The sequence below is a fragment of the Culex pipiens genome, chromosome 1 (assembly GCF_016801865.2).
Source record: "Culex pipiens pallens isolate TS chromosome 1, TS_CPP_V2, whole genome shotgun sequence".
Lineage (NCBI taxonomy): Eukaryota > Metazoa > Arthropoda > Insecta > Diptera > Culicidae > Culex > Culex pipiens.
The window spans coordinates 104872190-104892833 of record NC_068937.1 but is presented as its reverse complement, the minus strand read 5'-3'; the positions used below and the strand labels follow the sequence as shown (position 1 = coordinate 104892833).

Here is a 20644-nt window from a genome sequence, read left to right as displayed (position 1 = left end):
TGCGATTGAGTCAAGTGAGAAGTTATTGATTCAGTTGAACTTTTCTTGATCTATATACCCAATTATTTTTTTACTCACTATTGTATTGTTATTTCATGAACTTACATAGTATTTCTAAATGCTAGCGATTGAGTGTTTTATTACATCCAATCAATTATTAGTCACACGAGTAGCTGATATTTAAGAATACACAAACTCTGTAGTCAGTCTATTCTATCTTATATTAAGTCTTATACTACTATCTCATTCTCAAATTCTGAATAAAGTTTTAGGTGCTCAAGACTTCATCTCTCCTCTCATGAGTCTAGTTTATTGTATTATGTAGATAGATCTCAAGTATCTAGTGAGTCACTCTAAGTAATTAGCGATTGTGGGGGGAAGAATGTATTCTTATTCAACAGTGTATTTTAGTCAGTCTTTTTCTATCAAAGACAAGTAGGTCATTTATGAGCGGATGGAACTCAATTTAAGTGTTGAGAGTTCAATGACAGCCGTGAGTCTATCTCTCATTCGCTTTCTGTAAGACAAGCGTTTTTGTCTACAGTCACTACTCAAACAACTAGTGTATTTTTATTTGGCGCGATGCTCTTCTCATCTTACCGCACACTCTCTCTTTTGTGATACATTATGCAGAAAACTCTGTGGTTTTATGTACATCGACTATCTTGTTGGAGTCGATCTTCTAGTCTAGGTCCACAGTCTCTGTAACTAGTCAGTGAGAAGATCTCTATCATTCTAGACTATAACGATGAGTCATAGTAATTTGGGTATTATGGGGATAATAACAAGTTAGAGTTATATGAGTATGAAGTGGGGGAAGCTGAGTATGAAGTGGTTTATAGGTGATATAGCTGGTGTGTTGTCAATGTCAGAAGATGAATTATGAGGATTTTCAGCTAGTTTTTAGTCAGAGTTTCTTAGGATTAACTTTTTAAGATAGTGAGTTCTCTAAGTCTTAGATTGTTATAAGTAGATCTTCAAGAAGAGATAAAGGATAAGATAATACTCTGATGCTATAAGGTGGTATTGATTATGATCTGTGTAGCGAAGATTCAGATTGTATGTAGGAGAGATAGTTGTTTCTATAATGGTTGAATGGTAGATTTTGGTGATACACAGAGAACGAGAGTACTGAAGACAGCGAGAGTGGCGATGGACTCTGAAGGCTCTAGTTCTAGTTGGATTCTAGTGACAGATCGTAGAGACGAGTGGATCAAAATCTTCGCTATGAGCCAACTGTTAGAAGATCTGAAGTCTCGAACGTGATAAATCATGACATATAAAAATATACGCGCAGAGAGACATGTGCCTAAGCTCTTAACCGTTGAGTGATCATCATGGGCAGGGGAATTCAGCTGCTAGAAGGAGTAGAGGGCAGACGATGATGGTCTTGGTTATGGGTGTGGTGATGGGGGGGTGGGGTGGAGGGTGGTGTGGAGTGAGGGGGGGGGAGTGGGGGGGGGGGGGTGGTGGGAGATGCGGGGGGGGCGGGGTAGAGGGAGGTGGGTGTGGGGTGGGTTGGGGGGGGGGGTGGTAGGATTTTGGTATGGAAGGGGTTAAAAGAAGAACAGAATAAAAGAAAAAAAATAAACGAACCAGAATATAAATTACAACAAAGAAAATCAAAAACTTCAACAAAATCACGGACCCAATCCGCCCCCCACCCCCCACGTACGCATCTGCCCCCACACACCCCCCCCCATGGCCCCCCCCCCACTGTCCAGACCACTCTTCACACACCCCGGCCCTGGTGCGCACTGAACCCAACGAAGAGATACGCACGACCCACAAGAAACCCCCAAGAAACACCCCAACTCCCACTAACCAAAAACCAGCCCAACGAGCCCGACCACCCCTCACAGACCCTCTAGCAACGTGCCCCCTCATCCCGTCCCCCTCATCCCACTCACCCGTCGTCCACTCACCCCCCGCCCGCCTGCACCCAACTCCCCCCACTACGCCCTCACCTTGCCACCAAAACTTCACCTCCCTCCGACCACACCGCCTCTCCCCCCCACCCCGCACCTGCGTCCCCCCACGCCCCCACGTCCCCCCCACTCCCTTCCACCCCGGACCCCCGCCCCACACCTCTTCCATGCCCCTCACTTTTTTTAATACCTACTTCACCCACCGTACTCATGTGCCCTCCTCCTTGTTCCCCTCCCCGGTCCCGTGTAGCCCATAACCTGATCCCGCACCCGTCCCCAACCACGTCCCCCACCACCCAACAGACCGCAAGCCCTGCTCTACCCCCCTCCCTCCTGGTGTCGCACCCTGCGCACCAGAAGCCCCCCCTATGTGTGCCCTGGCATGTACCGCCTCTTGTTGTTCTATCCACCCCCCACCACTCCCGTCCCCCCCCTCGCTCTTCCCTTCCCCATCCCAGAACACGTCTGCCGTCCGTCCACTCACCCCCGCAAATATACCTCTCCCCTTTCCCCACACCCCTTGCAGTCACCCTCCGTCCGATCCCTCCCTTCTAGTAACTGCCCCGCCGACCGACACCTGGTGTCCGTCGAGTCCGCACCTCACCCAACCCCCTCAATAATGCCCCCTCCCTCTGCCATACCCCTCACCACGCTTCCCCGCACCCCCGTCCGCCCCCCCACCAACTCTCGAAACAAAACCCTAGAATAACGTTTTACTTTTTAAGCATTTTGAAATTTCAACCTTTCCAAATCAACAGAGTGTACCGTTTTCAGACAGCAGTTTGCAAAACCAACAGTTTTTTTTTGTTCTGTATTTTTCGAAAACGCACTCGTTAGTGTGCCGGAAATCAATTACCGTGAAATGCTCGAGGCTTTGCTGGTTGGCCGGGCGGTGCGATTTTGAGCCATGGCCTGCTCTGATTTGTGGGTGGCGGGAGAAAAAGGTGGGATGGAGGAAAACCCAACGATGACATAAATCAATGTAATTGTCTCTTTTTGAAAGATAATAATCGGTGCGCGGCGGCGACTGCGGGCGGCTAAATCTAAAATTGTACTAATATCAACTTATTGCGGTGGCTTCTCGGGCGGGCTGCTGCTGCGGATGAAGCTGGTGCTGCTGCTGCTGCTGCTTAGAACCCGTTTTTTCTAGTTTGCACACATGCGGCTTAGTCAGTCAGCCGGAGGTGCACGTGCCACTTTTTTTTGTTGATTTTTTTCTGCTGCTACCAAAAGGTGCTTAAACTGTACGGGTACGGTTTGGGTGTGTGTTGGGAGTCCGGATTTACTGGCCCATTAGTCACGTGTATTCCGAGCGCCAGCTCTGTTGGGGAGAGAAGAGAGAGGAGGAGAAAAAAAAATGATTAGGGGAATTGCTTGTCAGGATTCAGAGTTAATTGATTGGTTAATGTGGAGCAATCATAAGCATGAGCTGATCGAATTATGGAGTTTTATTTGTTTTACAAATTGAGTTAAACTTTGTTAATTTTATTTCAATGTAGATCATATTGAAAAGTTTTTATAATAGCCTCTCAAGCAATGGTTCATTCAAAAAGGAATAAATAATCTTTTTTTTCCTATAACATTTAAATTTGTTTAACTGAAAGCACTGCAATGGGTTTATGCTTATTATGAAATATGAAATAACTGAATTTTTAACCAGTCTGTGTTTGAATTTTGTTTAATAATTCAAAACTGAAATTATCATCATTGTATCGCAAAAGAAGTTATGCATCTCGTTGCAAAACTCGTTTTTTTTTAGCACGATTCACACATTTATCCAAGGATGCTCGGCCGAGCTGGAAAAATAAGACGAGTGCCGATAAAATCGAATTTTATCACGCGCTGCATCAATTTTTTTAAATTTCGAAGGACATCTTTGAATAGGATTTGACAGTGTTGAAAAGTATTAATTTTCGATAAAAGTGCTGAAAAGATTTACTATTCGACACTCAAATGAGTGTTATAATAAACTTTTCAGTTGTAACTTTAAATGATTCCAAGAAAAAATGCCATACGCAAGCATGCTGTTTGCCTCTTAATGTTTAAAAAGGGCCAGTTTTGAAGTAATCTTTTGAAGAGTTAGATGAAAGAAAAAAGCAATGTGATTTATTTTGCATAATTTTTCAGATATATTAGAATTGAGCTAACTTTTGATAACTCTTTGATCACTTTTTTCTAAAGAAGTTGATGAAAAATATCTATTTAATGCCCGTGAAGTTGAAGACAAAATTAATAAAGTCTATTTTCTGTCTGTTGAACTCTCCCTTAATTTAGAACAATGTCAGATCATTTTAAAATTTCAATATAAATGTGTTTTTTAACGAAAAATGATCGCTACATAGCAAATTGATACTTTTTTAAATACTTTAGAATACTTTAAAGCTTTAAACTTTTAAAGTGAAATATTCAGGATTTTAGAAAGATGCCTAGATATTGTTTTAATTTTGTGATGTTGCAATGGAGTTATTTTTTCTTATTTTTTTTACATACTGAAGTCATATTGGATGAACAATGCAAGTTGAAAAATCGAAATTCAATCAAAAACTATCACGAAATGCTTTTTACATTTTTAACAGTTATGCTACTAAAAAAAATACAAGATACCTTCGAGAAAAACGTAGTCCACGTCAATATCAATGAATTATGAAAATATTATTTGTTCCAAAATACAAAATTTGTAAAAAGTCTGAAAGTTCTAATTAAATTAAAAATATATAAAATTGTAGTTTACAATTAATTGTACAAGTTTTTTTTTTTAAATTTCAGCAATTTTTTTTTAAATCATAATGTGCATTGGCTTAAAGTTTTAACAAAATAACATAAAATCTCATGAAATTTTGTATATAGAAAATGGATTTCTACACGAAATGTAAACAGCTTTTCAAAATACTCAAACTTTCAAAATTGACAACTTGGCTGATTTTTGCATAAATTTTCTAAAAACATCGATGCATTATGCAAAAAAAAAAAACAAAAAAAAATGGTTGACATTGACTTTCACAGCCCGATAGTTTTTCCGAATCCATTTAGTCCTTCCAAATTTAATGTATTGTGTTAGATTAGACCTGAAATTATCATAAAACTGTGACAAACTGGGCAGTTGGAAAAACATTTATATTTTTAGTTGCAAAGTTTGAATCACAGACAAACAGACGTTGATTGTGAACGAACCTTGAAACGAACGCAATATAGAAGCAATCATCTGTCAAACGCGTGCAAAGGATTTTGGTGAATTCAAAATTGTTGTGGTGAGTTTCAGATCATTCAAAATGACCGTGAAATTTCAGATTGATGGATTTAAAAGAGGCTGTCAAAACCTATTTGGAAGTGATTTTTTTGACGAACATCTCTTTTCTTAAAATTAAGAAAATATAATATAAAAATATATACAGCATAATAAGGTTGAAGTTTCTATAACTTGAAAGTGCAGCAAAATCATTTTAATTTTATTAGATATGCAATGAGTTCTGAAAAAACCTCGTGGATCATTGCAGTGAACCCAACCTTGTCCAAAGCCAATGCTTCTTCGTTTACATACATTATTATCGCAAAACACCGCGTCCGAAGTGCCTCACTACATGTGTCTACAAGTTGATATTGATGAAGACACCAAATGATTGATGGACGGTTTCAAAGTTATGAGTGCGACATTCCATTGACGCAAACGGGCAATAAAGGGCAATTCCTCGTGTCTTTCTAGCGGTAGTCGATATGCTCAAACGAAACTCACCATCGAATTCAACCCCAGATGGTAGGACTGGGGGTGCGCCACCGCGCCGGTTCCCAGCGGTGCCCCACTGCTAAATCCGTTCTGCAGGCTGCTCCCAGATCCCAGCGATCCGAGTCCGGTCGTGTACCAACCGCTGTGCATGTGCGAGTGGGCCGGGTGCAATCCACCGGACAAGTGCGCGTGTTGACCTGGAAAAAAAAGTTGGGAAAGGTTTTGAGATTAGAAATTGCGGGTCTCAAGAGGTCGGTGAGGTGACTTACCCATCGTCGTCGGGAACGCCCCCGGGAAGGACTTGTTGTGGTCCAGCGGGTTCATGAGATCGCCGAAGGAGAAGCTGTACCCGGGCGTGGATTTTCGCTTCTTCGATTTGGCCGTCAGCTTGCGGTTCCGCGTCTGGATGCCCTCCTTCTTCATCGTCAGCGGTCGGTCCACCTGTTTGAAAGTGAGAAAGCGAAATCGTACTCATTAGTCATGGGGTCCGCGGTAGCTGCAGAACTCGTCTGCTGTGAGCGACACCTTATCAGATCAGAAACTCGCGAAAGTCGTCAGCCAAAAATGCATAATTAACACAGGGTGCCGTCCAAATGTTCTGAAATAAATCCCGCAGTCGTCGGCGTCGCGCAAATCAGAGATCCTCGCGGCGGCCGTGTGTCACGTGGGCTCCCCCCTGATCAAGATGATGAGAGACGACGAAATTAGCGCGTTAATTGGCGTTTCGTACGGTGCATTAAACTTCATTAGGCAAAATGAGACCACCACCACTGCGGGACAGTCAGTGGCAGCAGCAGAACAGCGAAGGGATGAGGGGCCTTCGAAGCATCTGTTGAGAAATCCCGCTGCGCAAAAAAAAAAAAACGTTCGATAAGATCGCCAGTATGTGGTGGTGTGGTGAAATTGCAGCGAAAATTTTGGGGGTAATTTGTGTAACAAATTTCGAAATTTGAGCTTGAATCATTGCTTTTCATCAAATGCGTTCCAGCGAAATTGGCAGATGCGCAGATTCATTTAAAGATTCGGCAAACGCAAGAAAAAATAGATTTTGATCTTCATGCAGTCCAGACTCGATTAGTTTCTAAAGAACATCGAATTATCGATTCATGGAGATTTTGTTGTTTTTTTTTTCAACTCATTTTTGAAATCAAATTCAAGTTTTGCGACCCCATTTGTGAATGAAATGTGACTGGTTTTTGTGCCTGTTACAGTACTAAATGCATTTTCTCAGCAATTTATAACTGCCAATTCGGCTGCACCTGTGATTAAATATTTCAAATTTACCTTAGAGAATTTTTTGGATATTATTTGAGCACAATTACCCAAAAGTATGTTTTTCGTGATTCGATTTCCCAAAAAAAAAAACATTCCGGAGACTCTGTTATCTAGTCTGGACTGTACTTGTTTTATTCTGTGACTAAAATTGCAATGGATGCATTGTTTAATATGTATACAACAATTTAAAAACATGGATTCTTAGACGAAAATCAAAAATTGCTTTGAACAACCATAATTTGAATAAACCTAAACATAAACATGATTTTAAAAAAACATCTTAAACTAATCTAAGAAGGCTTGGGTTTATTAAAAAATAAATAAAAAGAACTCAAAATAGATTGACTGAGTTTTTTTTCTGTTATTTGAACCATTTAAAAACATGGAGCGTTTGGTACGGTATGTCCACGCATCCTTCCTCCCCTGTAGATTCTGTGAAATGTGACCCGTTCACAGAATCCTCTCTGCGGCCAACACAACGTAGTAGGGCTGGCCGCTTCAATTTTTGTATTACATTTTCGGGTGTTCTCGGATGTACTGCAATTGTTAATATTGACAAGAAAATTGCTTGGGGCGAAATCTAATCACAAGACTTCCCGGGCAGAAAGTTGCATCTTGGAAAAATCTACCCATGTTCGTAAAAACACGAACAAGTCAAGTTCACCCCAGGGTATGGTTAAGAGATAACCGAACATGGCCACGAACATAAATTGTTCGAGGCGTATCTGCGAAAAATCTTGTTGAGTTTATTTGACCAACAATGCCACATCAAGTTGAGTTTATAGTAGCAAACAACTGAAATCTTCCAAAAATCATATCAAGTTCATAAAGTAGATTTTGATCCCAAAAATAATTTTATTGGTTTTTAATGCACCCCGCCACTATTCAGACCCCTCCCCCCCCCTTCTTTCTCTTCACAAATATGAGTAATATTGCAGGAATATACGCACTTACATCAAAACAAGATTTTTCAAAGTTGAAAAATTATTTTACTTTAAAAACTCATTAAAAAATTGTGGAGAAAGCGTTGAATTGCCAAAATGTCACAATAATTTTCCAAATCACGAAAAATCCAAAGTCTCTATATTCCATTTTTTTAAATTAAAAATAAAAGTCTATGAAAATATTCCTAAAATTGCATAAGTCCAAAAATCCACAGTAAAATTTCAAAAAGCCTGGTAATGTTTCTTATCAAAATAATTTTTCAAAATGTTGAAAAATATTCAACTGGCCGAAAGCCAAAATTTTGCTGAGTCCAAAAATCAAATAAATACTACCAAAAATCTTGTCGTGATACGGATCCCGTAAATTTTCTATGTGCCGGAACGATTTTTGTAGGGGGTATATCAATAATTATTAAAAACCGACTTTCGAATTTCAAAATTTCAATGAAGACGTTTTGTTAGGGACATTATTTTAGGAACAAACTGATGTTTTTGTAAAAATCGGACAAAAATTTCCTGTAATTTCGTCGATTTTTCCGAAATTTTGGTTCAAAGCAAAAATAAACATCAAAATAATTTATCATGTTTCCAACCTCCCGAAAATTTTCTAATTCCCAAAAAAATGCTTTTTCTGTAAAAAGTAAAGAATTAAAAAATATACGCAAAAATTTCAAAGTCAAGCATAAATAAATCAAACTTTAAAATATCAGCTCATGAAAATTATTCTAAGTGTCGGAAATTGAAAATTCTGTCAGTGACTGCAAATTTTGCTAAGTCCAGTATAAATTCGAAATAAAGTCAAAATAATCATTTCATAATGTTCGGGTAAAATTTTGGAAAAAATAAAATTTTCGAAATTTTTGCTAAGTCTAAAAAAACTACCACAAACAGCTCAATATCAACTGTAGATAATGCAGTATGATCATGGAATATACTTTCCATGATACGCAGTCGGTTTCAAAAGTCGTCATAACTCGAGGAGTTTACAACAAGATGCAAATAAACAAGCCAAGATAGTTCCAAGTTATCGCCACCAACTCACTTTCCGCCCGGGTTATCAAAAAATTAAACAACTGAACAACTGAACAAATGAAGAACTGAACAAATGAACAAATGATCAACTGAATAACTTTACAAATGAACAAGTAAACAAAAGAACAACTTAACAACTGAACGAATGATCAACTGAACAAATGAACAACTGAACAAATGAACACATGAAAAATTTAACAACTGAAAGGCTGAACAAATGAACTCGGAAACAAATGAACAACCTTTCGACCTCGATTGCATTCAATGATGATTTTAATGGCACCATAATTAAATCGCCCAATAACTCATTTTTGCTTCAGCTGCAGGTTTTTGTGTTTTTTTCTGAACAGTCACTCTGTTGCGCTGAAAAGCTGAACCATTTTTCCCCCCTGTTCACTTCCGCATTTTGCTCGCCTTTTCTCCCTCCGGTCCGGAAAAGCTGTGGAGGTCTCTTCTCGTTCCCCCCATTCATGATTCGATTTTGATGAAGTTTTAATTTTTTGTTTAATGCTTCATACCCTGCCGAACAGAAAAAACACTCAAAGTTTGGTTGGGGTCTCTCCGGGAGAGCCCACAACTGGCAGTTTTGCATAAATTTGAATAATATTTTTGTCCATTAGATGTGCTTAATGAATGGAAAACACCGCACTTTTTGTCCTCGCTCTCTTTCATTCTTCAATTATACTTTTTTTTTTGAACTTCAGTTCGTCAGTGTCTTTCTGCTAACTGACATTTTTTTTCTCCCCCCTCCTGAAAAGTCCACTCTAGTATGACATCCCCTCTACGAGGGTAGGGTGGGGTGAGGGGGTCCTACCCATACCGGAGCAATTAAATTTTTGCTTAGTCCAAACTTGGTTGGACCTGCCCCCTCCCCCAAACTCCGAGTCCCGAAAAAAGGGGGTGCTGATGGTGGACGTCATAAAATTGGGTTTATAGTTTTGTGCGCGCCAGATGATGGAATTACTAGCGGTGAGCTGAACCCAGGGATAGCTGAAAAAAAAAATCCAAACCACAACCCAAAAAGATCGTAATGAAAGCCACCACCACCATTGGTCACCTACTCTCTACAGTAGTTGGTATAGTGGAAGGCCCCCAGTTAGCAGTTAATTTTCGTTTTGTGTGTGTCGGGGTTTTTTTTTTTTTTTTTTCTAGGAAAAACTGTAAAAATCACGTTCACGTCATCGCGCGTTGCGTTGGCTCCTCGAGGGCCCTCGAGCCGGAGATTGATGTTGATTAAAAAACTAGCGGGTGGGAATGGAAAATGTGAAATTTTTGACTAGGTGGAAAGTGTGCTGAAATGTTATGTGGGTGACAGTTTTTTAATGGTTTTTGGGGAAAAAGAAATTAAAACTGCAATTAATTCAAAACAATGAGCTGGAAAGCTTGATTTTGAAAATAAAAAGAAAACTAAAAATTAAGCATTTCAGAAAATTGCAAACTGACTGTCAACCACAAAACTGAAAAATGAAGCAACACAAATTCAGAACACAAATACTCATGGCTGTGCTGTCAGATTTTATAGCTTTATCGAAGGGTCTAGTACCTATACAATCATAGAAAAACATGGGCTAAAAGTCATTTTTTTTTAATCAACATCTGAACTTAACAAGTTAAATAAATAACAATTTCTTTTGCAGTGTTGCCTGATTATCATAACTTATGACTCAGCTGAAGAGTCTCTCCAATAACTACCCAAGTTTTATCAAACAAATTTGATTTTGGGAATCAATAGCCGGTCATGAAATTTTCATCAAGTCTTCATAATTATCGCTATCGAGAAATTAAAATTGAGAGTGTGTGCGTGCAACATGGAGTTAAACTTTTCAAAGTGCCATGTTAATCTTCACAGAAAGTTTAACTCCATGTTGCACACACTCTCACTTTTAATTTCTCGATAGGATACATTAGACTTTGACAAACAAACTCGCACTTTTTGACAGTTTGCCAGCTTTGTTTGTTTGCCTGCATTTTGTTTGCCGAACCGTCAGCCTGCATAGATTTTGCTGAGTTTGCGAGTTTGGCAAACTAAAAAACACAAAAAAGTACGAGTTTTTTGTTTGTTTAATTATCTTTCATAGTCTAATATTTCCTTAACTCATAACCAAGTCAAAATTAAAAAAATAAATTTCTGGTCCGGTACCAAAAAAATCTGAAAAATCTGTAAATTATGAATGTGGAAGGGAGGATATGATATTCGGCCTCAAAAAGGTTGAATTAACCTTTTTATTTAAATAAATATTTAATAAATTTTTCGATTTTCAATTAAACTTGTTCATTTGAATTCAAAAGATGTTCAATATTGGCAAAAAATGTAAAAACAGTCGAAATCTGTCAATATCTGGCACAGATAATGATGAATCTTTATTCTGGCTGACACTTGAAAAATCTTGATTTTCCAGATTTATCTGGCAACCTGGCAATCCTGATCATGACAGTGTTGCCAGATCTTTAAACTTTTATGATTAGAAAACCCTTTCAAATACTTTTTCAATGATAAACAAAAAGATGGTTCCAAATTACAATTCTCTTTTACTTAGCTGATTTTTATTGATTCTAACCATGATCTAGTTTTTGCCACTTTAGATATAACTTCACGCCGCGAGTCTGTGGGTTATTGGTTTCGTGACTACTATCATTATGAACAGGAATCACTAAATGTAGCTTTCAACCGCATCAACTTAAATGAATTTAAAAGTATTCATGACTCTGACATTCTTCTCAACATTTTAAATAATCGTTTATATATAATTCATGAACAAATTTTTCCTCTACGCTTTAAAAAATCTCAATGTAATTCGTGGTTTAACTCTGACATTGAAAGAGCAATAATCAATAGAGATCTAGCCTACAGAAATTGGAAAAACTGCAAGACTTCTGCAAATCGAGTTCATTATAATAGAATGAGAAATCTTGTCACTTCTCTTATAAGACAAGCTAAATACTTTCATGATAGACAACGCATTAACACAAACCTTCCAGTTAAGCAACTCTGGAAAAATATAAAAAATATTGGAATTTCAAGTTCAGAGTTATCCAATAGTAGCTCTGCTCATTCGGCAGAAGAGATAAATAATTATTTTGCATCAAATTTCTCTGAAATCGACAATTCAATTATTCATTATTCTCACTCCCAAAATTCGTTTCATTTTGGTCAAATTGATTGCAATGATATTATTATCTCTTTGTTTTCTATTAAGTCCAATGCGGTCGGACTTGACCTTCTTCCCCTTAAATTTCTTCAAACCATCTTACCACTAGCATTGCCTTTCATCCATCATTTATTCAATACAATAATTTCTACATCTAAATTCCCATCTCAATGGAAACGCGTGAAAGTTATTCCAATTCTTAAGAAAAGAGGAAACTCGGATATTATGAATTTGCGCCCAATAAGCTTGCTAAGCGTTCTATCTAAAGCTTTTGAGAAGATAGTTAAAGATCAAATCTCACAGTTCATTGCTGATATGAATTACTTGCACCCATTTCAATCTGGCTTTCGCAAAAACCACAGCACTGAAACAGCTCTCATGAAAGTTCATGACGATGTTGCGCTTGCAATCGATAAGAAAGGTGTCGCTATTCTCTTATTGATCGATTTCGCCAAAGCGTTTGATAGAGTTTCGCATGCTAGACTAATCAATAAATTAATTTCTCGTTACAATTTTTCTGACTCAGCCGCAAAGTTAATTGAAAGTTACTTAAAAGATAGGTATCAGTCTGTTTTCTCCAATAGCACTTTTTCACCTTTTATACTCTGTGAATCTGGGGTTCCTCAAGGTTCCATACTAGGTCCCCTTTTATTCTCTCTCTTTATCAATGATTTACCACTTGTATTGCGTCACTGTTCAGTGCATTTATTTGCTGACGATGTACAAATTTATTACTGTGTAGCTCCAAATTTAAACATGAGTGTAGTGTGCGAAAATATAAACTACGACCTAGAACAAGTGATAAATTGGTCAGTATCTAATCTACTTCCCATTAATCCTTCAAAAACGAAAGCTTTGTTAATTCACAATCAAAGGGAAACACCCGAAACACCCATTATAAAAATGAATGGAATAGTGATAAACTTTGTAGTTGAAGCGAACAACCTTGGTGTCATCTTTAAAAATAACTTGGCATGGGATGCTCAAATTAATTCCCAGTGTCGAAAAATTTACATAGCTCTGAAACAATTAAACATGAGAACTAAACATTTAGATACAGCTATTAAATTAAAACTTTTCAAAACGTTGATCTTCCCGCACTTTATTTATTCCGATTTCATATATTCTAACGCACTGGGCGCTTCGTTGGACAGACTTCGTATTGCATTAAATGCGTGCGTTCGATATGTTTACAACTTGAATAGATATTCTCGAGTCTCCCACCTACAAGCGAATCTCATTGGATGCAATTTCTCAAAATTCTGTAAATATCGTTCTTGCGTTCTTCTTCATAGAATCATTAGATCAAGATTACCCCATTATCTTTATGAAAAATTGATTCCCTTTCGTAACACAAGAACCCAAAGTTACGTTATTCCAAATCATAACTCCTTTTACTACAGTCAATCATTCTTTGCTAGAGGCATTGTAAATTGGAACAGCTTACCAACCAGTATTAAGCTCGTTATATCTAAATATACTTTCAAACATGATTTGCTCACCTACCTTAACAACACGAATAATTAATTAGTTTAAGAGAACCTATCACTGTGTAAAATAGTTTTATTAAATCACGCAAGCACACAAATTGTAACAATTAAAAAGATTTTATCTTACGTTACATGAATAAATAAATAAATAAATAAAATAAAAAAAAAAAAAAAAATTACCTAGTGAAAATAACAGCAAAATATTAAAAAAAAGCTTACCTATACAGCATAAGCAAATTTAACAAAAAATCACTTTATTTACTAAAAAAGGGAAATCTTTACCAATTTTTAACAGGTCTTAAAATAGCTCGTAATTTTGAAAAAGAAGCATTGGCATTACCAAAAAGACAATAAATCAATTTTTAAATCACTCAAAAATATGGTGGCGCCATCATTGACGCTTGCGGCTCGTCCCGAAATTAAAGTTTGTTTATGAAAGTATTTAGTGACCGTTATTCTTCCTACAATTAAAATTTCCGGAAAAAGATTCAATTTATAATTTTTAGATTGGGTTTTAAATGGTTCAAATCTAATCTTATCTAATCTAATCTATTCTAACACAAACGCAGCCAGTCCGATGAAAGCATGCTGGAAACCCGGGCGGAAAGTGAGTTGGTGGCGATAACTTGGAACTATCTTGGCTTGTTTATTTGCATCTTGTTGTAAACTCCTCGAGTTATGACGACTTTTGAAACCGACTGCGTATCATGGAAAGTATATTCCATGATCATACTGCATTATCTACAGTTGATATTGAGCTGTTAGTGGTAGTTTTTTTAGACTTAGCAAAAATTTCGAAAATTTTATTTTTTCCAAAATTTTACCCGAACATTATGAAATGATTATTTTGACTTTATTTCGAATTTATACTGGACTTAGCAAAATTTGCAGTCACTGACAGAATTTTCAATTTCCGACACTTAGAATAATTTTCATGAGCTGATATTTTAAAGTTTGATTTATTTATGCTTGACTTTGAAATTTTTGCGTATATTTTTTAATTCTTTACTTTTTACAGAAAAAGCATTTTTTTGGGAATTAGAAAATTTTCGGGAGGTTGGAAACATGATAAATTATTTTGATGTTTATTTTTGCTTTGAACCAAAATTTCGGAAAAATCGACGAAATTACAGGAAATTTTTGTCCGATTTTTACAAAAACATCAGTTTGTTCCTAAAATAATGTCCCTAACAAAACGTCTTCATTGAAATTTTGAAATTCGAAAGTCGGTTTTTAATAATTATTGATATACCCCCTACAAAAATCGTTCCGGCACTTAGAAAATTTACGGGATCCGTATCACGAAAAGATTTTTGGTAGAATTTATTTGATTTTTTGGATTTAGCAAAATTTTGGCTTTCGGCCAGTAAAATATATTCAATACTTAAATTTTTTTCGAGAACAGGAAACTGAAAAAAAAATTGGGACTTTGAAATTTTTGCGTATATTTTTTAATTCTTTACTTTTTACAGAAAAAGCATTTTTTTGGGAATTAGAAATTTTTTGGGAGTTTGGAAACATGATAAATTATTTTGATGTTTATTTTTGCTTTAAACCAAAATTTCGGAAAAATCGTCGAAATTACAGGAAATTTTCGTCCGATTTTTACAAAAACATCAGTTTGTTCCTAAAATAATGTCCCTAACAAAACGTCTTCATTGAAATTTTGAAATTCGAAAGTCGGTTTTTAATAATTATTGATATACCCCCTACAAAAATCGTTCCGGCACTTAGAAAATTTACGGGATCCGTATCACGACAAGATTGTTGGTAGAATTTATTAGATTTTCAGGACTTTGCGAAATTTTTGCTCTCAGCCAGTTGAATATTTTTCAACATTTTGAAAAATTATTTTGATAAGAAACATTACCAGGCTTTTTGAAATTTTACTGTGGATTTTTGGACTTATGCAATTTTAGGAATATTTTCATAGACTTTTATTTTTAATTTTAAAAAATGGAATATAGAGACTTTGGATTTTTCGTAATTTGGAAAATTATTGTGACATTTTGGCAATTCAACGCTTTCTCCACAATTTTTTAATGAGTTTTTAAAGTAAAATAATTTTTCAACTTTGAAAAATCTTGTTTTGATGTAAGTGCGTATATTCCTGCAATATTACTCATATTTGTGAAGAGAAAGAAGGGGGGGGGGGTCTGAATAGTGGCGGGGTGCATTAAAAACCAATAAAATTATTTTTGGGATCAAAATCTACTTTATGAACTTGATATGATTTTTGGAAGATTTCAGTTGTTTGCTACTATAAACTCAACTTGATGTGGCATTGTTGGTCAAATAAACTCAACAAGATTTTTCGCAGATACGCCTCGAACAATTTATGTTCGTGGCCATGTTCGGTTATCTCTTAACCATACCCTGGGGTGAACTTGACTTGTTCGTGTTTTTACGAACATGGGTAGATTTTTCCAAGATGCAACTTTCTGCCCGGGAATACATTTGTTTAGATTTCAGCTGTTCATTTGTCCAGTTATTCAGTTGATCATTTGTTCATTTGTTCAGTTGTTCAGTTCTTCACAGTGATGGAATAATCATCATCAAAAGAAAATCTTTAGATGTTCATCAAAAGAAAAAATCCGAAGGGAGCATGGCTCTCCCCTCTCGCGCACGAATGATCGGTAAAAAGAATCTAAAAAAATCATCATCTTGTTCGGTGGAACATCTTTTTCACTACTACACTTGCAAGTGTAACGTCACACGTCGAAAAATGACCAGTCAAATTTTGTAGAGGGGCAATGTGTGTAAACAAAGTGAAATAAATATTTTTGAGTGGTGCTGACAAGGAAATTCGAAAAAAATCATCAGCAGATTGATTTTACTGGGGAATTTCGGGAGCGATTTTCTTTCATCAAAATCCACCATATTTTGGGAAAATGTTAGTAAACTATCTAAGAACAAATCTACGTTGAAAGATTTTCGATGCTATTTAAATTGTTTTTGTTATTAAGAAATTACGAGAGGTGTATCGTTTTTTGACCCATAGTCACCCCCACTGGCGAACAAACAACGCAGACAAACTGGCAAACTGTGAAAATGTGTGAGTTTTTTGGTTTGTTTGCCGTAGTCTAATACCTCCTTTATTTAGGAATGAGTTATTCATTTGTTCACGCGAAGAAAAAAGAGTTCCGCAAATCGTGAACAAGCGTTCATGAAAATGAGAACTACGAACGTACCATGAAATTTGAACACTATGTTCTTGGTTCCCAATTTCGTGAACGCTTGTTTACGATTTTAGGAACTCATTTTTTTCCGTGCAGTTGTTCAGTTCTTCTGTTGTTCATTTGTTCGGGTTATCAGTTGTTTATTTGTTCATGTCTCAGTTGTTTATTTGTTCATGTCTCAGTTGTTCAGTTTCTCATCTGAAACATTTTTGAATTGTTAATTTTCTTTGTGTAGTTTACACAGATCTTTGAGTTTGAAATTGCCCAACAAGTTTCCACAAACTGGATCGCATTTCGGGTGTCCCATCTCCAAACTTGAACAGCACACAAAACATGCAGTCGTGTTACACTTACGTTATGCAACTTGTAGTACAGTCCGCAGGCGTTACAGACCGGTTCGCCGCTCTGGTTCCTCCTCCACAGCGAGGTGGTCGTGGTTTTGCAGTTTGCACACGAGGTTCCCGCCCGCCGGGCCGCACTCTGCTGGGACTGTTGAGGAAAAAAAAACCAAGGAATAAAAGAAGAAATTATTATTACATGAAAACAAGCATCGAGCGACAAGAAGGCGAAAGTTTAATTACTGCCTGGGTTGGTGGATGAGCCATTCTGCAAGCACCATCAGTCAGCGCTTGTGTGACTTTGAAAAGTGCATTGTGTTTGAGGCTTTATTTTCTTGAGAGGAGAAATCTGTCAACTAATGGGACGATGTGAGAAGTAATTTAAGGTGGAGGAATTATTGAAGTTAAAATTGAGGAACAATGAGAAAATTGGAAACATTTCATTTACATTTCATGGTTGTTTTTTACCTTTGAAAATGTAAACTTTAGAGGTTTGAAATCTACCTATTTGCTTTCCAGTATTTACTGGCCGGCAGCGAAATTATGGGAAAGTATAGTTTGTACCAGACTTTATTCTAAGATACAGCTATCCCTGTTATTAGGTGGTGTAAGGCCTTGCGCTAATTCCAATGACCCGTTTCAGAATGGTGTAGAACCTAATGACCTAATTCCTAGGACATTGTGTTAAATCAGCTCATTATTGACATGTTTTTTGTGCAACAATGAAAAATTTACATAGATTTTAAAGGAACTCAAAACAACTTAAAATTGCATCATGTTTTTTACTAAATTGATCTCGAAATTGATTATATTTACAAAACAATAAGGTACTCAAATCAAGTGCCTCCTCGAAACCTGACACGTACTCTTTTTAATGAAAACAATCGATTCCAAAGTCATACAATAAAACACAAAATTCATGCGACCTGGGAACAACAAAACCACAGCCAGGAGAGCCACTTTACAGCTGAAAAGTTCTACGTGCTCCAGCAATCAGTTCCCACAAACAAGCAAGAGCAAGAGACTCAATACACGTAACAAGAATTTCCCACTGGAAAAGGCTGAGAGGGACGCAAAATTTGCTCTTTTCCCGCCACACTTTTCACGGCTCACCACCACTCTCATCAGGGATTATGAGATGCTGCTTGATTAATCGACGAGACGCAATAAAATTAAGAGGGGTAGGTTGGTTTGACATAAACATTGTTTGATATAATTATTTCTAGAAGTTTTTTTGTGTTTGTAGATATTTTAATAGAATTTGAAATAAAAAAATCTCAAATGAAAGTTTATACCAAACAACCAATTATATCATTTTTGAGACATAAAAAGGTACTCGCTGCAAAAAGGGGGCGTCTATATTGCGAGGCTCTTTCTACGGATTATTGTCTGCGCGCCGGCAGCAGCTCAGTACCAAGAGGTGTACTTCCCCTTGTGTCCGCCGTCGACGCCTCTGAAAGGATCTCGATTAGCTGGAAGGCTTGTTTCCTTGCAACATAACCAGCTAAAGAGAGAGATCGAGCGAGAAAGAGGGAAGGACCAGAGCATATTGCTCGTTGTTTCTGGGGGTTTAATTCCGTGCCAAAAAGGCGTGAAATTTATTGAGCATAAGCTGCGCTATACTTTGGCCTGAGGTATCCGTACTAATTTGAATAAAAGATTAGTTATTTAATTATTTAAGGAAATTGAATCCTGGATGATTATTAACCAATTTGGTAAAATCAACTAAAATTTCACGAAATTTGGCAAAACTTTTTCGAAAATCATAACAAGGACACCACAAGCCAAGGCACAACGCTTATGCTTCCACTTGCATTTCTCTCGCTGCCCGAAACGTGTGGATGTCAGACGAGGAAGCTGCAGCATTAAAGGTAGGTATATGTTGCAAAAATAAGTGTGAGAACTGAGCTATCGAACGTGTGTACGGTATCGATTTACACACCACTTCTGCGCCTCAGCACAGAGGTTGATTCCGGTTTCCAGAGGTCTTCCCACCCCGAATCGGAACGGGAACGCCGAACCCGCAGGTATATCGATCCGGTGTATCAATTTACACAGATTTGAAGAGGATGGTAACTTATTTGTTATGATATGATTTTGAAATGTTTGCAGATTTCACCTCAATTACTACAAAATAAAGGATACTCACGGTAACTGGTTTCCGCTTGGGCTTGATCAGCGGCCGGTTCTGGCCGTTCATCTTGTAGTACAGCCCGCAGGCATTGCACAGGTAGTGGCCGGTGGCGTCCCGCCGCCACAGCGGCGTCGACGTCGCGCCGCAGTTGACGCACTCGCGGCCCTCTGAAAAAGGAAACGAGAGGCAATTTTGTTAGACTGGGGGACTCCTGGAAGAAGTGTGGCTGTTAGTAGAGTCGCTATTATGGTATGAATCTCTCTTTTTAACAATGTTTAATGTTTGGATTTAGTCCAGTCCTTCAAGTATGACTATGGCATTAATTGGATTACAGTCAAGTTAAAACGTTGATGTTAGCAAAAGGTACTCAAAAATACAACATGAATTAAATCAATAAGCAAAATGGATGTAGTGCTGCATTACAGTATGACGATTCTTTTGTATTATGGCGCCACATGTAGTATTTAACATGTGAAGTTATGATATTAGTGAGTTACGGAAATTTTTCTACTTCTGAGTGCTTTTATGAACATTGAACAACACAGTTTTTACACGGATATGATATAGACACGTTGTGCAACACAAACTAAGGTGAACAAAACGTGAACGTTACAAAACAAAGCAAAATCATAAAATTGAAATGAACAAAAAGTGATAAAAAATAAATTATAATCTTTTAAAGCACCAAATATGAACCTTAGCAGTTATAAGAGTTTTTGAAGAAACTAAACATTTGTGGGCTCAACATGAGTCAAAACTTGGAGAAAGCGGGAAAAGGGCGGATAAGCATTTCGACAGGCTGAACTATTTTGCTTATTCACAGGCGATTTTTTTTTTCACAAAACTCGAAGTGGTTCAGAAAAGCAGACCTCAGCTTTGAACACTGCGGGTTTTGGTAAAAAAGTCACTTGTTGTCGCGGAATCGGCAAAATTGTGTTAGCTGTCAAAATGCTTATGCGCCCTTTTTAAATGTTGCTCTAAATATATGTAAATCTAGATATTATCCGAATTAACCATAAGAAATTTCAACCAGATATCCGGATTCAGGGATCTTGCGGATAATTATCCGAATATCTATTGATCCGGAAATGCGAATAAGCGAATAACTGCATCCCTAGTTTTTTGTTTTATTCACGTTTCAAAATTGATGTAAACTTTTTTCAAAAATATCAATTAGACAGAAGAGATTTATCAGAACTTCAAATGATCTTTAAAGAAATCTTGAAGAAATTTTAATTCCCAATACTAGACAAAAATTGGCTGGTATTTTCATAAGCATCACAATCCATGTACATATTTAAAGCTTTTAGACTATTAAAAATATTTCGTGACTACCACAATATTAGGAGGCCTTCAACTTAAATGAGTAAAGTCATTATTGTCAGAATCAATTTGTCACATAAACTGCTATTAAGTTTATTTAACATGCTTTTAACTCCTTGAAATAAAAAAAT

The 20644-nt window shown here is 37.1% G+C and overlaps 1 protein-coding gene across 3 annotated transcripts in view; it reads right to left on the bottom strand.

The window, feature by feature from the left end:
- Nucleotides 1-2646: 2646 nt before the first annotated feature.
- Nucleotides 2647-20644, bottom strand: part of LOC120422030 (GATA-binding factor C) — a 35571-nt gene continuing 17573 nt past the window's right edge. For all 3 annotated transcript variants that reach the window (XM_039585355.2, XM_039585357.2, XM_039585356.2), the window contains exons 3-7: nt 19206-19357; nt 17073-17207; nt 5919-6090; nt 5659-5846; nt 2647-3249 (exon numbers count right to left, since the gene is read on the bottom strand). In XM_039585355.2, coding sequence (XP_039441289.1) covers nt 3226-3249; nt 5659-5846; nt 5919-6090; nt 17073-17207; nt 19206-19357 — 671 coding nt within the window. In that variant the 3' untranslated portion in view covers nt 2647-3225. The remainder of the gene's footprint in view (nt 3250-5658; nt 5847-5918; nt 6091-17072; nt 17208-19205; nt 19358-20644) is intronic.